Genomic DNA, 24,525 nt, shown 5'->3' on the forward strand with positions numbered 1-24,525 from the left:
TGCAAGAGACCCAGATGGCATTCCTGTCTCCTAATCTCCTGGCATCAGCTTAGCACAGCCTTAGGTGTTTGGACAAGAAATAAATCCAGAGAGAGAGAGAGAGAGAGAAAATATTGAGCTTGAAGTCTGGCTTACCAGTTAGGTTACTGGTTGGTACACTGCAACCTGTATTGGAGTGGGTGGATTTGAGCCACTGGTTTTGGCCCCCAGTTATAGCTTCTTGCTAATGTAGACCCTGAAAAGTTGCAGGCAATGGCTCAAGTAGTTGGGTTCCCAGCACCAAGAGGGAGAACCAGATGGAGTGCCTTTCTCCTGGCTTTAACTCAACTTAGTTCCAGAGACGTGAGGACTGAGCCAACAAATGGAAACTCTTTTCTGCTGAGACAGAGAGGGAGGTCAGGGAGAGAAAGAGAGGGAGAGAGGGAAAGAGAAGGAACTGAATTTGGAATTTGGAATCCTTCCCTCCACAGGCCACCAAGGAGCCCAGGCCAGATGGATTTTGCCATGTTAACTGGGTGACTTGTTCTAATCCTCTAATAACCTTCACTTTAGTGCTATGGCTCTCCAACTTTTCCTTCCCCTAAGTCATTCTGGGGCAGGGTCTCTTGCAAAGGGACTTTCATGAAAGCAATGATGGCCAGGCCCAATGGGCTCTTGTTCTACCCAAGCCGGAAGAGTCACAGTGGCTTGAGTGTGCAAGCATTTCTCCATCACCAGCAAGGATGCTGGGGAGATCTTTGGCTCTGTTTGCTCATTCATAAATCCATCCCTGCCACATTTCTGTGCACAAAGCATTTGGCTTCAGCTCCCTATCCCTTACAGCTCATTCTGACCTGAGAGAACCTTATGGACTAAGTGGAGAAGGTGATTACCGAGTAGGAATTGATTGAAGTGCAGTGTGAGTTTTTCTTCTGGGGATTTTCAGGTCCACTAAGGAGAAATCAGAAGGATGCTGGCTCTCAGATGGGAAACGATAACATCAGCTTAGAAGACTTAATTTTTTTTTTCATGACCATGAAAGCTGGATTATAGACTCATTTCGCCTATCATTCCAGAATGCTCTTATCCAAATCCTATTAATCCCCAAGAACTGGTACTGTTGAATTAACCCCAACAGCAGCAGGAACAAAAAAGTGAGAGCTGTCTTTTCCTACTGCAGTCCGGATAGATGATGGTTTGCAGCAGAAATGAAAGATTATGAAATCAGCACTCTTTATGACAATAGTTTTCAGGGACTGGCATCATGGCATAGTGGGTAAAGCCATACATCACAGGCATTTCTTGTAGGCACTGGTTCTAGTTCCAGCTGCTCTGCTTCCAGCACAAATCTCTTGCCAATGGCTTGGGAAATGCATCAAAAGACAGCCTGGGGCCCGGCGGCGTGGCCTAGCCGCTTAAGTCCTTGCCTTGAAAGCCCCGGGATCCCATATGGGCGCCGGTTCTAATCCCAGCAGCTCCACTTCCCATCCAGCTCCCTGCTTGTGGCCTGGGAAAGCAGTTGAGGACGGCCCAATGCATTGGGACCCTGCACCCGCGTGGGAGACCTGGAAGAGGTTCCAGGTTCCCGGCTTCGGATTGGCGCGCATCGGCCCATTGCGGCTCACTTGGGGAGTGAATCATCGGACGGAAGATCTCCCTATCTGTCTCTCCTCCTCTGTGTATATCTGGCTGTAATAAAATGAATAAATCTTTAAAAAAAAAAAAGACAGCCTGGATGTGTGGGCCCCTGCCACCTATGTGGGAGACCCAGATGAATCTCCTATCTCCTGGCATTGGCCATTGCAGCCATTAGGGAAGTGAGCCAGTAGATGGAAGATCTCTCTCTTTCTCTCTCTCTCTCCATCTCTCCCTCTCTCTGTAACTCTAACTTTAAATTAAAAAGGAAATAGTGATCCCACACGATGAGAACTACTTCCTTTGGCAGTCCTTTCTACCATCAGCTCCACATGGGCTCACCTGACAGGGAGATGACTGCGGGGTGTGGTAGCCCGAGGTTGCATGGCCGGCCAGTCACCACTCTTTGGGATCTTGCCTCCCTGCAGGGCGTGAAGGAGCACAAGTGTGGGATCTGCGGGCGGGAGTTCACGCTGCTGGCCAATATGAAGAGACATGTCCTGATACACACCAACATCCGAGCCTACCAGTGCCACCTCTGCTACAAGAGCTTCGTGCAGAAGCAGACCCTCAAAGCACACATGATTGTCCACTCGGATGTGAAGCCGTTCAAGTGCAAGGTAGGCAGAGTGTCCTGGGAGGAGGGAAGCAGGGGGCACCGGAAGGGCTCTGCCAATGCCTGGTGGCCAAGACTTCCCAGGGAACTCCAACTACATCACATTCGTGGAGCCCCTGAAACTCAGAATGAGTTGGTGGTCAGCTTCAAGTCCCACCAGCCACTCCATCCCTTTTTTCAGCCCACGGAGCCTTCCATGGGCTCTGGGGTGGTCTTTCTGCCTCTTCCACCAGTGTCCTGGGGTGCAGGCAGGCAGGAGAGGTGGAAGACAAACCTGGGGAGTGAGGTTGAGAAAACATGAATATGCCATGGCCCACAGGGATATCAGTTGCCGCCTTCTTCCTCTCCCAAGGCACAGATCAGAACAAAGAAAGGAGTTAGAAAACTCCTAGAACACCCCTCTCCTGACTTTTGGACTGAGGGAATGATTTGAGGGTCGACCTCCCAGGACAGATAACTGGGTCCTGGGGAACCTCAGCAATGCTCTGTCAGACTGAGGGTTACCAGTGAGCTTGGGGCTATCGGGGGCTCTGTGTTTACCCTTCAGCATCTTTGTTACAAGTCAGCATTGGATGAGCCAGGTTGGATATTCATTTCAGCGACTTGGAAAACACATGCTCTCTGAGAGCAGTACTGTGTCACTCAGACACTCAAGAGACACTGACAGACACTAGTGCCCCCAGGCCAGCCCCATCCAGCCCCCATTGGTGTTTCCTTTCTCCACTTCCAACATGGGTGGTGGGGGGTGGCCTCTGGCTCCCAATTGGCCACCAGATTCAAGGAACGTCCTGGCAAGTGCCATCCTGGTCATGAGTAGAGCAGCTGAGGAGTCAACACGAGCATCGCCATACTCAGACACGGGCTGCACAGAGCTCCCCGCGTCCAGCCTAGCGTAAAGGAACCCCCCATGAAGCTGCCTTCTTTCCTGTGCTGGCACCTCCTGGCCGAGGTGAGGGGTCAGACGCCAGAGCTTCCCTCGACCTGGGTGGGCATTGTCTGGAGGAGGGACAAGGAGGCTTCTCCCTACAGCCCTTTTCCTGCCACCCACTTCTGTTTCCCTTCCTTTGCTTCAAGTTTCCAGTGATTGGAAAGCCGATCTGTGTTCATGTAGAGTCAGTGAAGCTAGAGGGGTGAGGAAGTGGCGTGCAGGATGAACTCCATCATTTTTAGGATCCGGTGCAAAGTAGAGATGCATCCATGCAAGGTTTCTTGTCTGAAGGTCAGTACAAGGCAGAGAAATCAGAGCCTTAAGCTAAAGTCAGGGCTCTTCTGAGCAGGGTCGTGTGCCGCACACCCAGGACTCCACCCTGGAGGCAGGAACTTACGGAATCCACACATCACCCCTTCTCTCTCTCTAAAGGCACCTCTTTGATTTTCTCCCCATTGGCTCTGAATCTCCAAGGGGATTTAGCATGGTCTCTGCCCAGGGTTGAACCTGTTTCTGGATGCAAACATGAGCCATAGAGTAGTCTACTTAGGAAGGGAGCCGTTAGCACAGTCATGATCCTTAAAAGTCCACACTTGTTTGGTCTAGTTATCTTCCTCCCCCACTTCATCCATTTTAGGGTCCTGCATGTTAAGAGTACAAGCAAGTTAAGAAAAAAGTGACCCTGGAATGGAGGGATGTGTCAGGTGCTGGAGCCAACACAGGTAGTGTAGGAGTTGGGACCGCAGAATCAGTTTTGCCTCTTGCCCTCCCTGAGGCAGGGAGGATTGCTTCCACCAGGAGGGTCCTCTCTGGGACCAGTACTCAGAAGCTTGCCCAGCACAGAGACAGCGGGCCTTGTGATGCTGTGAGCCAGCTTAGCAGGATGTTTAAGGCCTTCCTTCTTGAACTTGTCCCCTCCTCTTCCACCACATATACTTCAGAAACTCCAGCTGAAGGGTTAATCAGGCCCTGAAAGCTTGAGGCACACCACCAGATTCTATCATGGAATGTTGTATGGGTTACACAAACACAAGAGAATGGGTCTGGCATCAGCATTGGACTGGTCAGCCGCAAGGGCTACTTCTTCCTGTTGGGTAAGTCCATACTCTCAGGAGACCACACTGGGATTAGCACATCACCTAGTGAGTATTACATATTCTTAGAGAAAAAGAGTCAGCCACTAAATTTAGGACTTTTTTTTTTTTTTTTTTTTTTTTTGGTCAGGAAGCCCTTCTCCGTTCTCTGCCATTTCTGAGACAGGAATGGGTGTCAGTCATGGTGATTCAGGCCTTTGTCTTATGGAAGGTGCCAGAAGCACAATGCTCCATTCTTTCTAACCCTGCGAAGTGTCACTCTGTCTTTCTGTGCCATCTGCCACCATTCCTCCTGAGCCTGCCTGGCTCTACAGATCGTAGAGCAAAGCCCCCTGTGTTTGTTGACTGCTTCCAGAGCCCACTGAGGTGTGGACCATCCAGGACACTTGTGTGGACTCTGCTCTCCCTCCGTGTTGCACTGGTTCTTGGGAATAGGATCCCCTCTTTGGGAGTGGCTCTTAGGAGAGGGATGAAACTCATATGCTGGCTGCTGCATGGTCACAGTCATCCAAGACACCCGGCTCCTGGCTGCCTGGCAAGACGATGCTGGAGAACAGCCCCCACACAACCGAACTTGACCTTTGTTGTGGTCACAGGGAAGCGTTACTCTCTCTGAATGACAGGCCTGAAAAGAAGAGTCAGACCCTGCTCTGGCCACAAGCCCAAGAACTCGCTGTATCTTGTTTAGCCAAAAACTCCCACCAAGGTAGAGTGTTTCAGTAACAGAGTCTGATTTCTTGAGATTCTCATCGTGAAGCATCAAACAGCAAGATGGGAAATTAGAGGGCAGGAAAAGCTTTCATTCTCCTGCATGTATATTACACACACTCATATATATATATATAATGACTGCCTTCGGGGCTCTGCTTCTGCGCTCTGCCATGCGGAGCCAGCTGGAGCTTGTCCAGAGTCCTGCACTGAGTTCCAGAGACCTGCTTCCCAGATTGGGCGCAGGCGCACATGCGAGAGAGGGCTGCAGGGCTGCTCTCCTGGTAGTGGCCACAGCCACTCCCAGCCCAGAGCCAGCTGCCGTCTTTGGGAAACCTGTCCAGGAAAAGCAGCCATCCAGAATTTCCGGGACAAACTCTCTTTGGAGATGGGTGAAACCGGGAGCTGCCTAAGTTGTGAATCATTGGGGTCATCCGCAGCCTCCTGGGCAGCGAAGGGCATAGTTGTTGGCAGAGGGACCAATCCATGCCCCGCCCCTGCCCCCATTCTGCTACCTATCACCCATCATTTCTCCCTCAAGCTCCTGACACTGCAAAAGGGCAGAGACCAGATGGGGGAGCCTTGGCAGGGGTCCTGGAGCTGGGGCGGGGTGGCGGGTCAGGCTTTCTGGGCTGGCATGGAGGGGGTTAAGGCGGTGACCAGATAGGCGCCTTCTGGCAGCAAAGCAGCCCTGAGCAGAAGGAAGGATATAGCTGAACATGCTGCCTGCTGAACAATGCTTTGCCTGTCCCCAGGGACCCGCCTGCAAATAGATTTCATCTTGCTTTCTCTTGTACTTTTCAGAGCTTCCTGTTTTCTCACGGTCCTTTTGGACAGTTGACAGTCTTTTCTGCCTCCCTCCCTCTCTCTCCCTTGGAGGGAAGGAACACCCTTCTTATGATGAGAGGGGAAGGGAAGGGGGCGGGGGAGAATGCAAGGGAAGGCAGCTGAGCCGGCTGCCCTCTGGCGCTGCAGGGCGCAGCTCTTGAACCTTTCCTGGCAAGAGAGGAAAACGCAGGCTTCCCAGGGCATCTCACTTTTGCAACTCCCATCGGCCACTGGAGGCCAGACCCGGGGCTGCTGCTGCTGCTGCTGCTGCTGCTGCGTGGCTTTATCCCACTGCTGCCTTCATTCTGCTGCTGCTGCGGCTGGCTGGCAGGGTTTGTCAAACTCAGGAAGAGCCCGAGGTGCCCTCAGGCCATGTGCCAGGGATGAGAAGGTGCTGGGAAACCCCAACAGAGCAGCCTGCAGCTGCTTCAAGGGCGACCACCAGGAGGACAGCTGCGCACCTTCTCCAGGTCTGCAAGCTAGAACGAATCTTCCCTTCCCACCTTCACCCTGCAGCGCAGGGTTACCATTCTGTTGGGCCTCAGGTAACCCTGCAAGCATTTACTCAGACAATTTCTTGTTGGCTCCTTTCTCGAACGCTCTGTCCAAGCAACTTGATTTAGGAGGCTAGCAAGCAGTCTCATCTTCAGTCGCATCTGTTCCAGGAATGAAAATGAACCTACTGCACACAGAATAATGGAAGACATAAGAACTCGGATTTGTGGAGTGTTTACTTTCTGCCAAGCCTTTTTCTACAAAATCTCTCATTTGATCCTCCCACGCCAGCCTTCCTGAGAAACTGCCATTATGGGGGATGGTTTAGGGAACAGAAAATGGAGCCTGTTCTTGGTCTCTCTGTGTTCTGTCTCCTCCTCTGTCATCTCAAAGCCCAACAGGCCCTATGACACCCTTCTCAAGGGCAGTTGGAAACGTTTGCTTCTCTTTTTTATTCAATGTGGAGATTTGCCTCTCTCTTTAGCCTTGGGGACACTCCGAGGGTGATCCTTAGAGAGACTGAGATTACAGACCACGAACACAATTGGGGTTATCACCTGCCAGAGAAGTTCAGCATCCTCACCATCCCAGGGACTTCCTACCAATCCTACCCCAATTTGGGTCTTTGCAGATGTTGTGGGAGATGGTTCAGCACTTCCTGCCTCAGTGGGCTCTTAGCTGTGTAGCATGATATGAAGGAACACTTGACTCCAATGATTGCCTTCTCTAGTATCTTAGAGCACAGCTGGGGCTCCCAACCAACCTTTCACCTCCAATCTAACGCTCCTCCCCTCCTGCAGTCATGCTTTTGGGAGAACGCATCTCAAACTCCACTCAGGGGTGCTGCCATCAACTGACCCCATCTGCTTGCTGTGGCCCCTCTTCAGGCACTGTGGCTGAGAGCTCTTCCTCCGGCTCCCACAGACTTGGAATTATCTGTAGCCCTGTATGTTGTCATGGAAGGCGATCTTCTGAGAACGATGATGCTGACATGCGTTCTGCATAGGAGGCACTGGGCTCTGTGAAAGCCCAGGGGGGAAGCCAGGTGTCTACCACCAGAATGGGAATGGAACCAGCTGCTTCAGATTCCGAGTTCCATTTAATGGCCCCATCCTTCTGCCACCAAGGGTTTTTGTTTGTAAGCTAATGCTTTCCTGTTTGATTAAAGAAAGAGGAATATTCACTAAGGAAATAGAATTTTGCACAATGAATGATATTTTCATGGCTTGTTTGCTATTCCCTTAGCCAGACACTTAGACATTCAATAGAGTATGATGCAGCCCTTGTGCTCAATTTGGAGCTTGGCTACAAAGAACCAGAAGGCAAGCCTTTCTACCAGAGACTCTTTTGGGACACCATTTGAGCACATGTCTCTGTGTATGGAGGTGGCGGTGGCAGACGATGGATGGGACCTGGGTCAGGTGACTTGCCAGGCCTGCATGGACCCGAGTTTCAGCAGGTAGGGCAATAATAGGCAGTTAGTCATGGTTACCACAGTTGCCTATTCTGTAATATGGAGTGAAGTATCTACAAATATATGATGAGGGCCCGGCGGCGTGGCCTAGCGGCTAAAGTCCTCGCCTTGAAAGCCCCGGGATCCCATATGGGCACCGGTTCTAATCCCAGCAGCTCCACTTCCCATCCAGCTCCCTGCTTGTGGCCTGGGAAAGCAGTTGAGGACGGCCCAATGCATTGGGACACTGCACCCGCGTGGGAGACCCGGAAGAGGTTCCAGGTTCCCGGCTTCGGATCGGCGCGCATAGGCCCGTTGCGGCTCACTTGGGGAGTGAATCATCGGACGGAAGATCTTCCTCTCTGTCTCTCCTCTGTATATATCTGGCTGTAATAAAATGAATAAATCTTTAAAAAAAAAAAAAACAATACAAATATATGATGAGAAGACTTTCTCCATGCAGCCACGTGAAGACCAAAGGCCCTCTGCCCAGACCTCCCTCGCAGAGCCCTCTCTGACTAGCCCAGCTTTTGATACCTCATGGTAACCAGAGAGGAGGTGCTGTCAGTGTGGTAGCTGAGTGCACAAGCCATGCAACCCTTCCATCCAATGACCTCTGTCTGCACTGTGGAACCTTGAGACCCTGGGCATGCCTGGCCTAGGGCAGTCCCCTTTGCAGCTTCTCCATCATGGTATGCCTATAGGGATTTTGCCTCCTGCTCCTAGTTCTTCTGTTGCCACTCAGCAGGTGCTTACCAGTATATATGTTCTGTTCTGTTGGGGTCCTAGGGGGTAAGGGGCAGGCAGAGATGCGATAGATGCTGAGATCTACTTGTGCAAACCGATCTGAGGCAAGCGCTGTCAGCAGTCCTGAGCCGAATCAGCATCTCCAACAAGTGCATGGCCTCTGTTAGCCAGGACCCCTCCAGCACCCCAAATGAGGTGCACTGTTTATAGAAATAACCCACGGGGAAGATTCTGTAGAATCGTTACACTCAGAGCTGTTTGTCCTTAACCATGTTGCAGTGAGTAAAGTAAGAAACAGAATTCTACCAGAATGTTTGCACAAGCGTAGACCTGAACCACAGAATAAGTTAGCAAGGAATACATTATCTCTGCAGGATGAAAGAGGCATCCAGTTCACACTTCACTTGCCCCGAGGAAGTTGGAATTAGGCTAACTCCCTCAGCCTTTTCTCATCTGAGTTAGTCACCATTGTCAAATGAATGTGGGGTATAGTTACTCTAAATGCTGAGCTCAGAACAACCAGACACCAAATTCATTTTTACTAGGAAGGAAGCCAAGTGGAAAAAAGTACTTAAAATCCCCAAAGATGAATCACTCAAAAATACAGAACCAGCCGTTCGTCGTCCATCTGTTGCTCAGCCTGTGGCCAATGTGTAATTGCAGGCTACTTCCTCTTGCCACCCAGCCGACCTGCAGGCTCATCTCCTACAGCCACCACCTGCAAGGTCTGCTCATACTCCCAAGGCCACTTTAGTGCTCTCCTCCCATGGCCACCTGAAGCAAATGTTGGCCTCATAAATAACAACTCAATCCAAAATCCTCAACATTGGCCTGGAGACTATAGCTCAGTGGGACAGGAAGATGGGTGCAAGCCTTGGAGGAGCCTGTACCCCAAGTCCTATAACCCAAGCTGCTGTTCTTTGAATCAGCACAATGGCCACTAAGTGGGGCGGGGGGGAAGAATGCCCCTCCCTGAGTGCACCAGGTCAAACACAGACATGAAATCCACTTGTGCCTTTCTCATAGTGAGAAAGCCAAGGAGCTCTCCAGCCCCTGCTCTAATGCAGGCTTTAGAACCTTGCTTTCAATCACCCCCAAAACAGCTGTCTCTATGTCTGCCTCCACATGGACTCATCCCTGCAAAGGAATTGGGGACACCTGCTGCACGTTGATGGAAACAGGGAGAAATTATTTAAAAGACACTAATAATAACACATCTGCTTTTTGCCCCTCTGAGATGATATTCTCAACCAGTTCCTACTTCTAGGCACAGCCACATGCCTCTCTGAGGTGTCTTTTTGTTCCTTTTAACTTTAAAATCCATCCCCCAATTAGCATGTCAGAAGATTAGAAACATACTGCTTAGTACCATGAGCGGGGCTTCCTGATGTAGGGCACTGTCTGGCACAGCGGTTAACCCTATAGCTTGTGGTGTGAAATGGTTTGAATTTCTACCCCAGCTGCAGCATCAGTAGTGTGCAGCTAAATCCAAGTGATTCAAGTCCTCAGTGTGCCCATTTATAAAATGATAACAGCCCCCAGCTCATAGGATTAATGTGAGGATCTGATAAGGTGTTCCATGGCAGACTCAGGACAATGCCTCCCATACTACAAATGTACCATAAATGTCAAGTGCATAACGTATCTCTAATGTCAAGGTGAAACACAGTTTGACCAAGTGCTTCTATGACCAGCTCCTTTCTTTTACCAAAGGTTGTGTCCAAAAAGAGATTTACAACTTTTATGATTTGATCTTAAGTTTAAAGATCCCTTACCACAGGGGTCATACATCTTTACCTTCTGGATTTCTTGGGGACTGTTGCCTGGGAAAAAGATTTAAAACGCCAAGAGCAAACACAGGAGAAGCCCCTAGGGGCCATGGCACATCCATCCTCCATGGGCACTGATGGGAATAACCTGTGCTCTCTCCATCTCTGGCTCTGACAGCTGTGTGGGAAGGAATTCAACCGCATGCACAACCTGATGGGCCACATGCACCTGCACTCAGACAGCAAGCCCTTCAAGTGCCTCTATTGCCCAAGCAAGTTCACCTTGAAGGGGAACCTGACCCGCCACATGAAGGTCAAGCACGGAGTCATGGAACGAGGCCTTCACTCTCAAGGTAATCACCCTTCCAGGAAGCTCCACATCGACGAGTCCAGAGGGCACCATGTGGGGGCTGGGTAAGGTATGACTGCAAGGCTTCTTCTTGAGTAGACTGTTCTTGTCCAGGAAGGAAGTGTTGTGTCCAAGACCGCAAGAGAGCAGCGGGAGCAGGTTATGTCACTCAAAATTCACAATGCTGCTCTCTGAAGGACACAAGTGAAGGAATTTTGGAGTCAAGTGGAATGCCATGACATTGCTAGTTGGCCCTGTGTTTTGTTTCTGTGCTCTGGGCACTGCATTAGGTGCTAAAGGAATTTCTGTTATCTATAGTTTACACAAAGGAGGACTCCAAGAGGTTCATATGTCCCCAAGCCACTCAAATAAAGAGTGGCAGAGTCCAGACCTGGACTCGACCTTTCTGAGTAGTATACAGCCTTCATTACATTCACTTCGCTAGGTTGGTGATTTTTCTCACCTTTGAGAAAACTCAACAGATCTGCAAACTATGTTAGCAGTAGAAGTGGAGGACCTTTCTGCCCCACGCGTGGCCTTTTATTTTTTTTTACTTGAGATGAGCTGAGGAATCCCTCTGCACAATACATCCCTGGCTCTGAATTCTAACAGAACTAATGCAAAGCTCTCTGGCCTGCTCGGTGCCCTGCAGCCCCAGAGCCCTTAGCGGTGAGGAGTGTATGCCCTGAATGTGCTAAATTCGATGGGACTGCCCCTTAGTCGTCTTCTCAGGCAACCTTTCCATGAGCAGGCAACTACATGCCCATCTGGCCGACACAATGCGCTGTGTAAATGGCTGAGACAAAAGGAATGAGGCCCAGGTGTGAGGGAGAGAGCAGTCTTCCACACAATTTGCAAAATCACATTAACTGACGTGGGATCACTGGTGGGACCAAAGCCAGCAGTCAGGCATGTCAGGGGTGTTATTGCTCACCCACAAAATGCACGCCAGGGATTATGTTATCCTCAGCTCATATAAGAGGACCAAGGCCTGTAAGTGCTTATAAACTCTTCAAGATCAAGTGAGATTCTGACTGAAGAATTTGTGAATAGAGCCTGGGCTCCTACCCTACGCGAAAGTTTCGGCTTCTTCATGCCTGCCCGCACTGAGAGGTCGTTGAAAAGACAGGTGCACAGCTCATAGGGCTCCTTGAATTATGGTAACTCCTAAGTGATAAAATCTAGCTGAAGTTTGGGCAAAACCTTAAAATAATCTGTTTCTTTTTTTAAGCAATTTTTTTTTTTGCCTTGACCATTTTCCCCCCTGAATTAGCTGCTGAATCTGTAATGGCCTGAATAAAGCCAGGATTTTGTTTGCTTGCTTGTTTGAAAGGCAGAGTTAGAGAGAGAGGGAGACTTAGAGCAAGACAGATAGAGAAGCGGCACAAAGAGATCTTCCATCCACTGGTTCACTCCCCAAATACCTACAATGATTTCGTTTGGGCTAGGTCAAAGCCAGGAGCCAGAAGCTTCTGCCGGGTCCCCCACCTGAGTCCAGAATCACAAAGACTTGGACCGTTACTTCTCTGTCTCCCTAGATGCATTAGCAGGGAGCTGAATCAGAAGAGGAAGAGCAGGGATTCAAACCAGCACCCACGTGGGATGGTAGGTTGCAGGCTGTGGCTTAACTCAGCTCCTCATGGGCTGAACTCTTCCAGAAGCTAAGGTTTGATTGTTGGGGTAGGAAGTATACAAGGCAGTTAGTCTTCCATCTAAAAACCTGACTTGGGGGTGGGCTCGGATGCAACAGTTAGGATCATTGCTGGGTGCCTCACCCATATTAGTAATGTGATGCTACTTCCAACCCTGCCTCATGGTGATGCACACCCTGGGAGCCAGCAGGTGATGAATCAAACAGTTCGATTTCTGTCATCCTTCTGGTAGACCCAGGCTAAATTCCTGGCTGTTGTGGGTATTTAGGGAACGAACTAGTAGATGGAGGACCTTGCTATCTGTTCCTTTTCAATAAAAGAAACCAAAATTTTCTGGGAAAAGAAAGTATTAAAACATAAATAAAAACAAAGCCTGACCTGGTCACCATGGCTTGCCCTTCCCTGTGGTACTCAGGTCCGAAAAGGCTCCTAACGATGCTGAGCCCAGAAAGACAGACATCATTCACACATGGCAAGCCCGCTTGGGACCCTTGAACTTGCCTCATCAGCTTGCAGCAGTTAGAGTGTTGGTGCCACATTAGAGGGGCCTGTAGCTGAGCCCCCAAGACAGGACCTGGGGGGTGTCCTCTTTGGGGGACGCAGGGTCAAGGTCACAGGATGGTCTTCTCAGCCATGCATGAAATCTGTTTTTTTTTTTTTTTTTACATGAAAACACCTAATGATTATTGCTCTATTTGCTCTTACTGTAAAATATGCTCCTGTGGGGGAAAAAAATTAGAAATACATGAAAAGTGGAAAGAAAATGTGCAAACTGCTTGAGAACACATCCGTTCTGAGCTTGGCATACGTGCTCGACATTTGGAGGATATGAGTAGAAAGAACCGGGTTGTATTACAAATACATTGTTTAAACCTATAGTATGTAGAGAATGCCTTTTTAATTTATGGTCCCTAAAATTCCACATCAGCCACCCATAGTTCACGATGTGGATGTACCATCATTTACTTAACCAGACACAAACATCGCTTTCAGTCTTACCATCACACAGTCTCACCACAGCACTGAGCACAGTTGCAGGGATGATGTACTCCTGTCTGCTCGTGTTCCAGGTTTGCATTTTAGGTAGCATCCTTGCTGAGTCAAACCTTAGGCCTGAAGCCTCTGTTGCATGTTGCCAAGGTCATCTTAAAGCCATATAGATGCTCTCTGTGACAAGCCCCACATGCCCACATCTTACTGGGAATTACATTGTTGGGTGGTTTTTTTTAAGTGTTCCATTTCATTTTACTTAATTTTAATTTAGAAAAGCAAAGTTATAGAGGACAGGGGGACAGATGGGGAGAGATCTTCCACAGACTGGTTTGCTCCCTAAATGGTACAGGGACCAAGCACTTGGCTCAACCTCTGCGGCTTTGCCCAGGCACCTCAGCAGGGAGTTGCATAGGAAGTGGTGCCCATGCGGGATGCGAGCGTTGCATGCAGCGGCTTAACCCTGGCCCATCTCACGCCTCTGTCTGCTCTGGCAGGTTTGGGGAGGGGGCGAATCGCCCTGGCGCAGACTGCAGGCGTCCTGCGGGGTCTGGAGCAGGAGGAGCCCTTCGACCTCTCTCAGAAGCGCGAAGCCAAGGATCCCAGCTTCCAAGCCGACAGGGACAGCGCGCGGGTCAGCCCCTGCCACGAGGTCGAAGACAATGACCCGGGCTACGAGGTGGAGTCTCCCAGCCCAAGCCTGGAACCCCAGAGCCCGAGCCCGGCACGCAGCGCCCCCCACGATCCGCAGGCAGAGGCTGAGCTGGCCCCGGAGGTTCCAGGGGAGGCCGACGAGGTAGACACGGCGGGCGAGCCCCAGGAGGAAGCCGAGGCCAGCAGCAAGGTGCTGCCCGGGGCTCACCGAGAGCAGTGTCTCCGTCTGTGTACATTCCCCAGCCCCCGGCGCGGCTCCTCTTTCTCTGATTACTTATACTTCAAGCACCGAGATGAGAGCTTGAAAGAACTATTGGAGAGGAAAATAGAAAAACAAACAGTGCTTTTAGGGATCTAAGTGGACGACTCTAAAAATGCACTTGGAATTGTCACCAGTCGAGGACTGGGGAGCCGGGACCCTACTAATCGTGCAGGCACCCTCCCCAAGGTTTGGGTAGGCACCCCACTGTAATAACCTGTGCATAGCTAGGGATCCTCTCACCTTCCCCACCCAGGGTGCTTTCCAAAATCCCATTACCCTCAACTAACACGCAGTACGTGGACAGTTTCTTTCTAGTCACAGGACCATGGTGCTTAATGTGCTGCCTTAGCAATAACTATGTAGTTGGATTTGTGAACATTAGATTTTTTTTCCCAGGCAGTTGAGAGTAGTAGCTGTATATTTCAAAATCACCCCTATGGTATTATCAGAAATGCCAGAGGTAAGACATGGGGGTGAGCTATGGAAGATGTTCTCAGCTAGTGGCTGCAGGTGTGTGTGGAGCCAGCTCCGCAGAAGTTGCATCCTTACTCCAATGTGGACACGGGCAATATTGACACCCCTGCCTGGTCTGTCTCATTTGGCTTCAGCTGCCTGGGTCAGAGACTGGGCAGTTGGAGCATTTTTAGGGGAAGCTGCAAGGCACAGGGGTCTTGGCACTTCCTACAAGAGCAAAGTTCTCCTTCCCCAACACCAGTCTTATTGCCTCCTCCTGCCTCCCCCAACCCCCACCCTGAGCCCCTCTTTCTTCCCAGCAGCTGCAGGGACAATTGTCACCACTGAGCCAGCCATGCTGCTGGGTGGAAGAACTCTCCTTAGAACTGCTCTGACTTCTCTTGGGTATTAAAGTCATCCGCACCTGCTCATGCTGTGTTCTCAGGGGCTGTGGACACAGCGGAGACACCCAGGCCTCAGCCCCTGAGAGTCCCACTGAGTCACTGTGGAGAGGAACCAGCACTGTTTGCAGAATGCTCATTGGTCCATGCTGGTTCTGCTGTGCTGCCGTCGGGATTGAGACACTTACCTGCGAACCGAGGCTTCCAGAAAAGGCTCCGGAGAAGGCATCACCACACCTGCTTCTGGAGCAGAAGAACCCATTGCCACCTGAAGGTTTCTCACCTGCCACATGGGAGCCTGCAGGGGTGACACACACAGCCCCAGTCCAGCATACATTGTGCTTGGTAGGAAATAATGCCTGTGTGGTTCATGGTCGCGGGCCACATCGGGTGGCCAGCACGGTGCATGGGCCCTGGTTCCATGAAAGAGACTGACAATGATCTGGGAGGAGGGATAGTGTAGGCCTGGCTAAGGATGGCTGACTTTTGGTGACGACCCTGGGGAGTACTATGTCAGTGTTGGGGGACGTGCCTCTTGGTGGGGAGTTCCAGCTCTGACTTGTAGATTAGGTACCTCTTAGTCCTTGGCTTTCTCTCTTTCCCAGCTTCCCAGATGTTTGTTCAGAGGAACTGGTCCTTCTCCAGTTTCCTGGAGGCTACCTTGTTCTGCCCCAACCAGTTACATTCACTTCCGGCACTCACATGTATGCTTGGAGTGAAGGGATACCCTTATTGTCACCTTCCCTAAGCACCTTCCCCCAGTTTCCATCTCAATCCCATTCACATCTCCTAAAAAAGCACTGGAGCTGCCAGGCTTCCTACAACCACCCAGTGCAGACGCCAGAGCACTTGCTTTAAAAAACAGGCAGTGAAGTGAGCTTGTCATTCTGTAGTGACAAGCACAGCTTGACCAAGAACCTCTTCCAAGTCCTCCAAGGTTCGGTTCCCTTGCTAGTCACTACTTTTTAAAGACATTGCAAGCTTTTTTTTTTTTTTTAATCACAAACCCTTTGATACAAGAACCTGGAACCATCCATTCACTCTTCATGGCCCTGTCTCATGGCTTTGTCACTTCTCAGAGTCCCTTCACTGTGAACATAGCCCGTTGGGGCACCCAGTGGCATCGCCCAGGAAGCTGGCAGGGTGATCTGTGAGACTGCCAGCTCTCAGGCACCTGCTACTTCTTTCTTCATTTAAATGTTGCGTGTTGAGGACCTACTGTGTGCTGCACCTGACCACTTGTGCGGCACTCTTCCAACTGGTTGTGGATATGTCAAGCTGGAAAACCTAGAAAGCTAACTTTTGGTTCTTTCCAACCAAACCCAATCCTTGGGGATGGGTGAGCAAGCAAGGAATGCTGGGAACAGTGAACATACCATCTGGAATGTGGGCTGCGAGCTGTGCTGCTTGGGACCAGCAGCCCCGAGGGCTCCTGTAGAGTTGCTGGTGGGGACGGATGCTCAGCCCCTGTGTCCACTCAGGGGGCCCCAGCTCTGTCTTAGGTCATTGCAGTAAATGTTTACTGAAAGAGCAAAGCAAAATCTGGCGAGAGTAATAAAAGTATTAGGCAGTGTAATATTCTGAGGTCTGTGTATTTGGTTCTGACTTGAATAGAAGTGATATGGTTATGTGTTAACTGATGGCTTATGCAACGGCCATCACCTGAAAATCAAGAATGACTCTGAGTATGCCTGTTGTCAAGGGGTCCCCATCTTGTTCTGTTGGTAGCATTCCTGGTTTGCACTAGTTGTCCCAAAATCTCATCTCAGTTCTGGAAACTATCCCAGTTTTGGGTGATCAGGAACAAGGACTTAATTGTAAAACGAAGGAAAGAATTGGACCACCTAGCCCCACGAGATGAGTCCCCGGGGGGTAGGCTTGAAGGAGAGTCCTCTGAGGCCATCCAAAGGGATTGGCACTTGAAGGGCAGGCCAGCCTGGCATTCACCACATGGTGACACTCTGAAAATAGGTCACTTTCATAATACTTTCCAGACTTCTGACCACTGCTGCTTTGAACAGACCAACAAACCAGCCAAGTGGCAGATTTTTTTCCTGTTATCCTTGTCATCCAGGCCTATGGTTGCCGCCCCTTTCTTGCCTTTCAATTCCCCTTTCATGCCCTTTTTTGAAAAATCTGCCTCCCCGTCGCCCAAGAGACTGAAGCTGACCTTTCCAAAACTCACAAAAGTAACTGGCATATTTGTATGTGAGTAGTTGCATGAGAAAGCTCAATGTGCATACTGTATTTATTAAGTCCTGAAGGCATTTAATAAAATATTAGCATTGTGTTTTGAATTATGATCCGTGTCTGCTTTGCTGGAACAAAATGTAACAGAGCTAACATTTCAAAATCCTTTGCATATTTGGACAACAGGACGCCAAATGTTGACCTTGTACAAAATTCTGGCTTGCTATTTGAAAACTAAAATGCCAAGTGTATAGCAACCCAAGTTGTGAATATTGCTTTCTGCTTCCATGAAATGGTAATTTCCTGAGAATAACATGTTACCTATATTTTGTTAATTTAAGCAAATAAAGACATGTTGAAAAAGCTGAGTTCATTATTTGCACACTTGGAACTTGCAAGATATCTGATTGTCATCAAACATCTCATTGCTGCTATCATCCCCTCCCGGACATTGGCTCCTAGGCCCATGGGACACAGGGCTATTGGACTCTTCCTCCATCAGGGCTCTACAAAGTGTTTGTGAACTTCAGCTCATCCACAGGCAGGTGATTTTTTTTTTTTTAGCCTCTTCCTTTTTGCCATTCAGAAAAATTCATTCTGGAACAGTGTCACAGATACATGGGTGGTGAGAAACCAGATTGTTCATCTGCCATGAGCTCTTTGTGAAAGTCCAACCAAGGGGCCAGTGCCATGGCAATGTAAGTTAAACCTCTGTCTGCAATGGATGCTGCTTTGAGTCCCAGCTCTCTGCTTATGACCTGGTAAAGTAGAGGAAGATGAATCAAGTCCTTGGGACCTTGCACCTATACGGGACACACAAGACAAGCCTCCTCAACTTTGGCAGTTGTGGCCATTTGGAAAATGAACCAGTGGATGGAAGACCACTTTCTCTCTCTCTCTCTCTCTTTCTCTCTCTCTCTCCTGCCCCCTCTCAAATAAAAATATAATTTTAAAAAGAAGTTCAGCCAAGATGTAGTAGCCTGCGCTGAGCTGAGCACGGGTACTGCTCCTGAGTGGCCCTGGCTCAGCATGCCGCTCTGCTACTTCCCATCTCTGGGGCATGACAGCTGTTCATAGGCCTTCTCTGTAAGCTTCAGTGCCTTTGCAGCAAAAATGGGTCTAGAACCTAGAGTTTCCTCACTGGGTGAGATAAATGACTTAATACGCACAAGACAGTTAGCAGGCACTGTGCTCCCAGTTTGTACTGTGTTTGCTTTTAGTATGACTGCTGTCAAGAGTAGGGCCTAAGAACAGAGCAATCAGACATCTTTCTCTCCTCTTGCTCTCTCTGTTGAGTAGAGGAGCATCAAGTTGTGTCAGCTTGGGAAAATATCTGTTGCGAAGGAACTGCTTTTTAAAACAGCAACAAATGCCACACACACACACACACACACACCAGGCAGGGGTCTTCAAAATGTAATGAAAAAATATGTGTATGGGTTTTACTCTTTTTTTTTTTTTGCACAAACTAAATGTCTCCTGTTCTTATCTTTCTCTGAACCTTTGAAATCGCCCTGTGTTGGACATTGTACCAGGCCTAGCACGGTGCCAGGTGGTTTTTGCACTCAGTTTCTTTTAAGGCTCAGCATCCCTGGTCGTATCCCAAGTAGACATTCAGGATCATGCACTGTTATGCCCCAAATCAACTACTCTGTTGCTTTCAAAGCACATAGTTGGTGGCAAATTGGATTCTCTGGAAGCAGACGCAGAGACAAACTTGGGTGCAAGTCAAGGATTCTCACCAGTGGTGAGTAGAGAGAAGAGAGCAAGACAGACACAGAGAGAAACTAACTGTGGTGCGGCCCCAACAAAACCTCAGCCAGCACGGCGGGACGCTCTGGGCAGAGGTTGGCCCTTGGGTTGTACCACATTGGGCAGAAGTGCTCCCGTCTTGTTGGGTCACCAGATGGTGACTGTCATAGAAAGGTGTGGCTTCTGCAGCTGCAGCTGCCCTACAGAGCTGGCAGCTAGCAACTGGGCAACTGACTGCACTGTCACAACTCAGGTGCAAGTCCTTCCTTGAAGAACGACTGAGTGACTCATCTCTGTATGTCCCCTGGGCATCACTCCAGGCCACTTCATGTGGCCTCTCCTGCCCAGTCAACTGACCTCTCCCGAAGGTCAACTTAGAGAAGGAGGACTAGAATGAACTTCAGCACCCACAACTACAATGAGACTAGGGAGCAAAGCGGATACTCTTTCCTCTTCCTCTATCACCCAGGGCTGTGTTTGACTTTGTCCCTCAAAACCTTGCGTGTTGAAAACATGACCCTCAGTTTGCTTTGCTGATGGTGTTTGGAGGTGATGGGACTACAGGAGCCCATGGGGTGTTCCCCACAAAGGCATGAGCACTTTTACAAGAAGAGGAAGATACTCAAGCTAGTGCCTTCGTGATGCCCCCGCCATGTGACACTGCAACAAGAAAGCCCTCATGGGTAGTTTATGTCATGCCCTTTAGGCTTCCCAGCTCCTGTAACTGGGAACTCCATAAACTTCTGCTTTCTATAAATTCCCCAGTATCAGGTGCTGTGTGACAGCAACAAACAATGGTCCGAGACTCCTGCTAAGATACAGCCATCACCTACCACTTGTGCCAGACTCAGGGACTTCCCATTGGTGTCACCCAGATCTTCATCCCCAGTGGCCCTGAGCTCCAGTCACTCTGTTTGTATGCACTGTGTCCCTCTGAAATGTGTATATTGACAACATAATTTCCAGCATGAGGGTGTTAGAAGTTGGGGGTCTTTAGAGAAGCAGTTAGATGTAGATGAAGACATCTTGATGGTACTGGTGCTTCTGTAAGAATAGGAGGGCACTGGTGTTTCTGTAAGAATAGGCGATTCCTCTCGCTCTCTCGCTCTCTCGCTCTAGTTCTCCCTCTCACTCTCGCTCTAGTCCTCTCTGTTGCTCTCATTCTTGCTCTACCTCTATCATCTCTCTGTCTGCCATGCAAGGTCATAGAAACAAGGCAGTTGTCTGCCAACCAGTAAGAGAGCCCTTATTCCTGCACTTCGATCTTGAACTTTCCAACCACCAGAGCTGTGAGAAATAAATGCTTGTTGCTTAAACCATCCAATCTGTGGCATTTTGTTATCCAGATTAACTGATAAACACACACACTTTATAGATTAGAGTTGTTGCATCTGTTCATTTACAATCACAAGTGAGCAAGAAGGTGCAGAAAGAAACCCAAGGGGGTTGCCCAGATTCCAAACCATTCCTTCCTGACCACTGAGTAACACAGTCCTCCTTTCTCTTAGCCATGATGTCAATCACTTCTGTGAAGACAGTCCCCTTCTTATCCACTGATCCTGGAGACAAAGTGCCGATTCAGTGGTCTTCTAGGTAGGTTCCCAGGTGAACATGAGCCCCGCTTGAGGGTGAGAGGCACTGACCAGAGTTACAAGGATATGAAAATCTCACAAGGGGTTACGGGAAGTGATGGCAAGGGAGCTGTTCCTGCTTCCACCTGTCGTTGCTGGGCCTCACAATCTTCCCACTGAGGATGTTTTAGGTCCATCTTTGCTGGGGACTCCCTCCAGCAAGCACACTCAGGGCCTTCTGAGAGGAGTGATGCTACCAGCAGATCCTGGGGTCGCAGACCCATCTCTGCTCCTCATTTGCTATGAAGTGAAGCTGGTGGTTTCATGTGAGGCTGTGTGTGATTCTCTCCCAGCCAAACAAAAAACTGCATAATCCCACACCTTGCACAGTAGTGTTAGAGTTTACCTCTCCCTCTATTCCTCTAACAATGAACACTTGGCCTTTCGGGATAGAAGGAGCCTGACAAAGGCCACTTCAGATCAAGTCACTGGTTGGCCAGCATCAGTTCAATGCTCAGTAGTGCTAGCAACTAGATCAGCCTTTTGAGGTGTAGTTCATTTTGTGGGGCCCACGTGTCACCTCCAACTTGACTACTATAGCTACTTCATTCATGTGTCCTTTGTCCCAGCCGTGGAGTGGCCATTAACAGAGGCTAGCTGAAGTCAACTAGCAAAGTCATTTTGTCTGCCAGGTTCCTTAATGTTTCTTCCATGGTGGATGGTACCTGATGGCTATGAATGTGATTCAAAGCATTTAATACTTTGTGTTTATCTCCACGTATCTATCTCTATAAATATTCTAGACAAAGAATAATAGTGAATAACCACTTGCTTGGGAAGATTAAGAATCGCCTCTCTGAGGAAGTAACATTTCATTTATAAGCTGAGGGTTAGAAAGAACCAGCTATGACGAGAATAAAATGCAAGGAGTGATTCTAACATCCCATCTTGGACCCTGCTCCATTTCCTGCTTTTCCTTCCCCACAGCTCACAAAATTCACTCGGTCCAGTTATCCACCAATCAAATGTAACCTGGTGTTTTACCTGAGAAGCCCACTCCCCAATCTCCAGCCCCTCCCCCTGGTCTCTATCCACCTGCCTGTGGCTCAGATCATCTCAGTCCCCAGTCTCTGAGGTCAGCACACAGCCCCCTTTCTCTTCCCTTCCCTTCTTACCTGGCGCTTCCCCGTCCCTCTCTATCTTGTCCCTTTCCCTGCCTTGGCAGCCCCCTTCCTGCCACCATGGCAGGAGATGTGTGCCTTCAGTTTTTTCCCCTCCACCGCTGCTCCCATTTCTATCCTGCTGGAATAAAGGACCTACTAAGCACCTTGCTGCGTGTGGGATTTTGGCTTGCAATAAATTAATCATGAAAAGAAGACTCGGCTGCGGGAATTAGCTGTGGGTAAGAATGTAAGAACTTTAAGTGTGCTTAAAACCTAACAGAAAGAACATTCTAGCTGAATGGATAGCATGGATAAAGATCTTGCGGTATAAAGGAATATGACCAAAGAGAGATGACAATGTGACAGAATTCAACAGGAGGGGGAAGCGATGCAAGGTGAAGTACCACTGGTGGTGGAATTGAGATTATGAAGTTCATACTTTGGAGTGTGGAGGATGGGTTGGAAGGAAGCCAGGGCTACTGAAAGACCATAGAGAAATAGTTTCGATAGCGTGTGAGACCAAGCAGGCAGTAAAGAATTTAGAAACCTCTATTTAAAATCTGTTTGGGAGGTCCAACTAGCTTATTGTATCAAAAATAAATTTGAACAATCTGATTGATGTTCTTCTAGGTATATCATAAAACGTCGTTTTGTATAGTGTTCAACTGCCACATAATAACTAAATTGATCAGTTGGATTTTTCCAGTTACCATAATACCCTTGCTTTTTACTTGGTTGGCAGGAGAGCATACTTGCTAAGTAATGTACCATGCAAAAGCAAGTCCATCTGGTTTCCCTCAGCTTTGTACTAGGAGACAACTAATAGAGATGAAATCACTGGGACTGCAGAGGGCTGCGAGGCACCACCTGTGTAGGTCCTGGGGAAAATGAAGACAATGAAATACAGAGGTAGAAACCAGTGGGAAAAGGCAGAACTCCAAGACCCTAAAGTGAAACCCTTTTCATTGCTCTAGCCCTCTGAGGCCAAGTCTAATCCAGCCAATCTAACAATACAGTCATGATCATGACCTCTCCTGGTCCAAGAAGAGCTCGTTACAGGCGCCATAGTTATTCCATAATGAAGTCCAAGGACATGTCCATGTTTACAGTTTAGCTCTTGCACGGCAATGGTCCAGTTAGCTGGAAAATTGTGTCCAGTGCATTTAACAACAATGCAAAATAAATGGGAGGTTGTGATGTTTTGAGGCCCAGAGTTGATTGGCGTGGGCACCACTGAGAGCACCTCCTGAAGAAACAAGCACAAAAACATGTGGGAGGAATTTGGCTCTGCCCACAAAGAACACAGAGTTCCCAGCCAGCCCGCTGTGGCCAGCAGCGATCCAACTAATGAATGTTCACCTCTCCTCTGTGCAGACCTCCAGAGCCTTAGAGCTGAGACCCTGCCCTGTGAAAGCCCAGATGTGGATGCAGCTGGCTTCCCAGAAGCACCGTGGCTTTTCATTATTTTTACACATCACAGCTCGGCCAAGAGTAACTTCCACTCCCATCACAGACTCAGCCGCTAGGGGAGGAAGACATGTTCATGTGACAGCTGGGGAGTGACCCTTGTGGAGCCCCTGGGGACTCTGTATCAGTGGAGCTCACTGTTTCCTCTTCCCTGGATGCAACAATATATTATCAGAGAGGGGAAAAAAAGAGGAGGTTGGCTCTTTTCATGATTTTCCTTTTTAATTTTTGTTGAAAATGGAACTGTGAGCTCTTGATCCTTCAAACAAATGGAGGGGAAGTGGAAACCCCAAAGGTTCTCTCTTATGTTCCCTGGAGAGGGGGAGAGGGTGGCTGTGTTTGTAGTGATGTGGGAACGACGGGGTGTTTGTCCCTGCTGCATTGTCATGCTGTACTGAAGTGACTGGCAGAAGCAAGGGTGGAACAAATAGCGTTTCTCTGGCAGAGAAAGTGATGCAGCCACAGTCTTTGAACCAAACATCTCAACTCACCCTTCATCTCTAAGACGTGCTTCCCCCAGGCCTCCACCCCACATCTTTATACAGTGATGAAAGAAACCCGAGAATGCTCCCTGGGCTGAGCCCGTGCAATGAGTGCAAACAGAAGTCCTTGGTTATTGAGAATACACTGGAGTGAAGGGAGAGGGAACTTGGCAGAACATGACAGGATTCACAGAGGCTGTGCGGAAGGGAAGGCCTGTGGAGTTCTCCAGTCACATACCTGGAGAATCATTCCAAACTGTCTAAACTGATGTCTGCGATATGTAATTTGAGCCTTTCCACCAAGCAGATACCTAATAAACAAATGGTGCTTGGGTGGAAAATGGAGAGACACGTTAAGACACTTCTAAAAGGATTACAAGGAGGTTGTCTTCAGTTTGGCCATTTGTTATATGAACCACACTGGCAAAACATGCTGTTTATTCTAGAGAGGCAAAAACTGGCCTCCAACCTCCTGCCAGAAGAAAGGACGGATGAAGCCAAGTCCATTCACCATTCTGAACATCCAGAGAAGACTGTGATGTCATTTGTCTTGGTAGAAAGATACTTGGTGAAGGGACGGTTCCCTCCAGCTTGAAGCAAGTCTAGCCAAAAACAAGGTTTCGCTCCAAGTGGCAGCCTGTCCAGGTCACAGTGCTCCCCAAGACCCCAAGCTGCGGTTGTGTAAGACCATCCATGCAACACGGGGTCCACTGCATCTTCTTCCTTAGACACCAATGGAAAGTAGAAATAGACAGTCTCCAGCAATGCCAGAGTCCTTACAGGGAGAAAAAAAAAAAACCATCAGATACAGGTTGTTCAGAGCCTTGGAGACAGATGACTACAATCTCAATATGCCAGAGAACATTCATTCAGCAATCACAGAGCCT

General features: G+C 49.1%; 1 protein-coding gene across 1 annotated transcript in view; it reads left to right on the forward strand.

Annotated features, from left to right (window-relative positions):
- The window catches only part of ZNF366 (zinc finger protein 366), a 60,690-nt gene extending 45,832 nt beyond the window's left edge, over window positions 1-14,858 (forward strand). The window contains exons 3-5 of the mRNA XM_004586158.2: window positions 2,043-2,234; window positions 10,431-10,605; window positions 13,741-14,858. Coding sequence (XP_004586215.2) covers window positions 2,043-2,234; window positions 10,431-10,605; window positions 13,741-14,255 — 882 coding nt within the window. The 3' untranslated portion in view covers window positions 14,256-14,858. The remainder of the gene's footprint in view (window positions 1-2,042; window positions 2,235-10,430; window positions 10,606-13,740) is intronic.
- The last annotated feature ends 9,667 nt before the right edge of the window (window positions 14,859-24,525 follow it).

Source organism: Ochotona princeps, chromosome 28 (genome assembly GCF_030435755.1).
Source record: "Ochotona princeps isolate mOchPri1 chromosome 28, mOchPri1.hap1, whole genome shotgun sequence".
NCBI classification, from domain to species: domain Eukaryota; kingdom Metazoa; phylum Chordata; class Mammalia; order Lagomorpha; family Ochotonidae; genus Ochotona; species Ochotona princeps.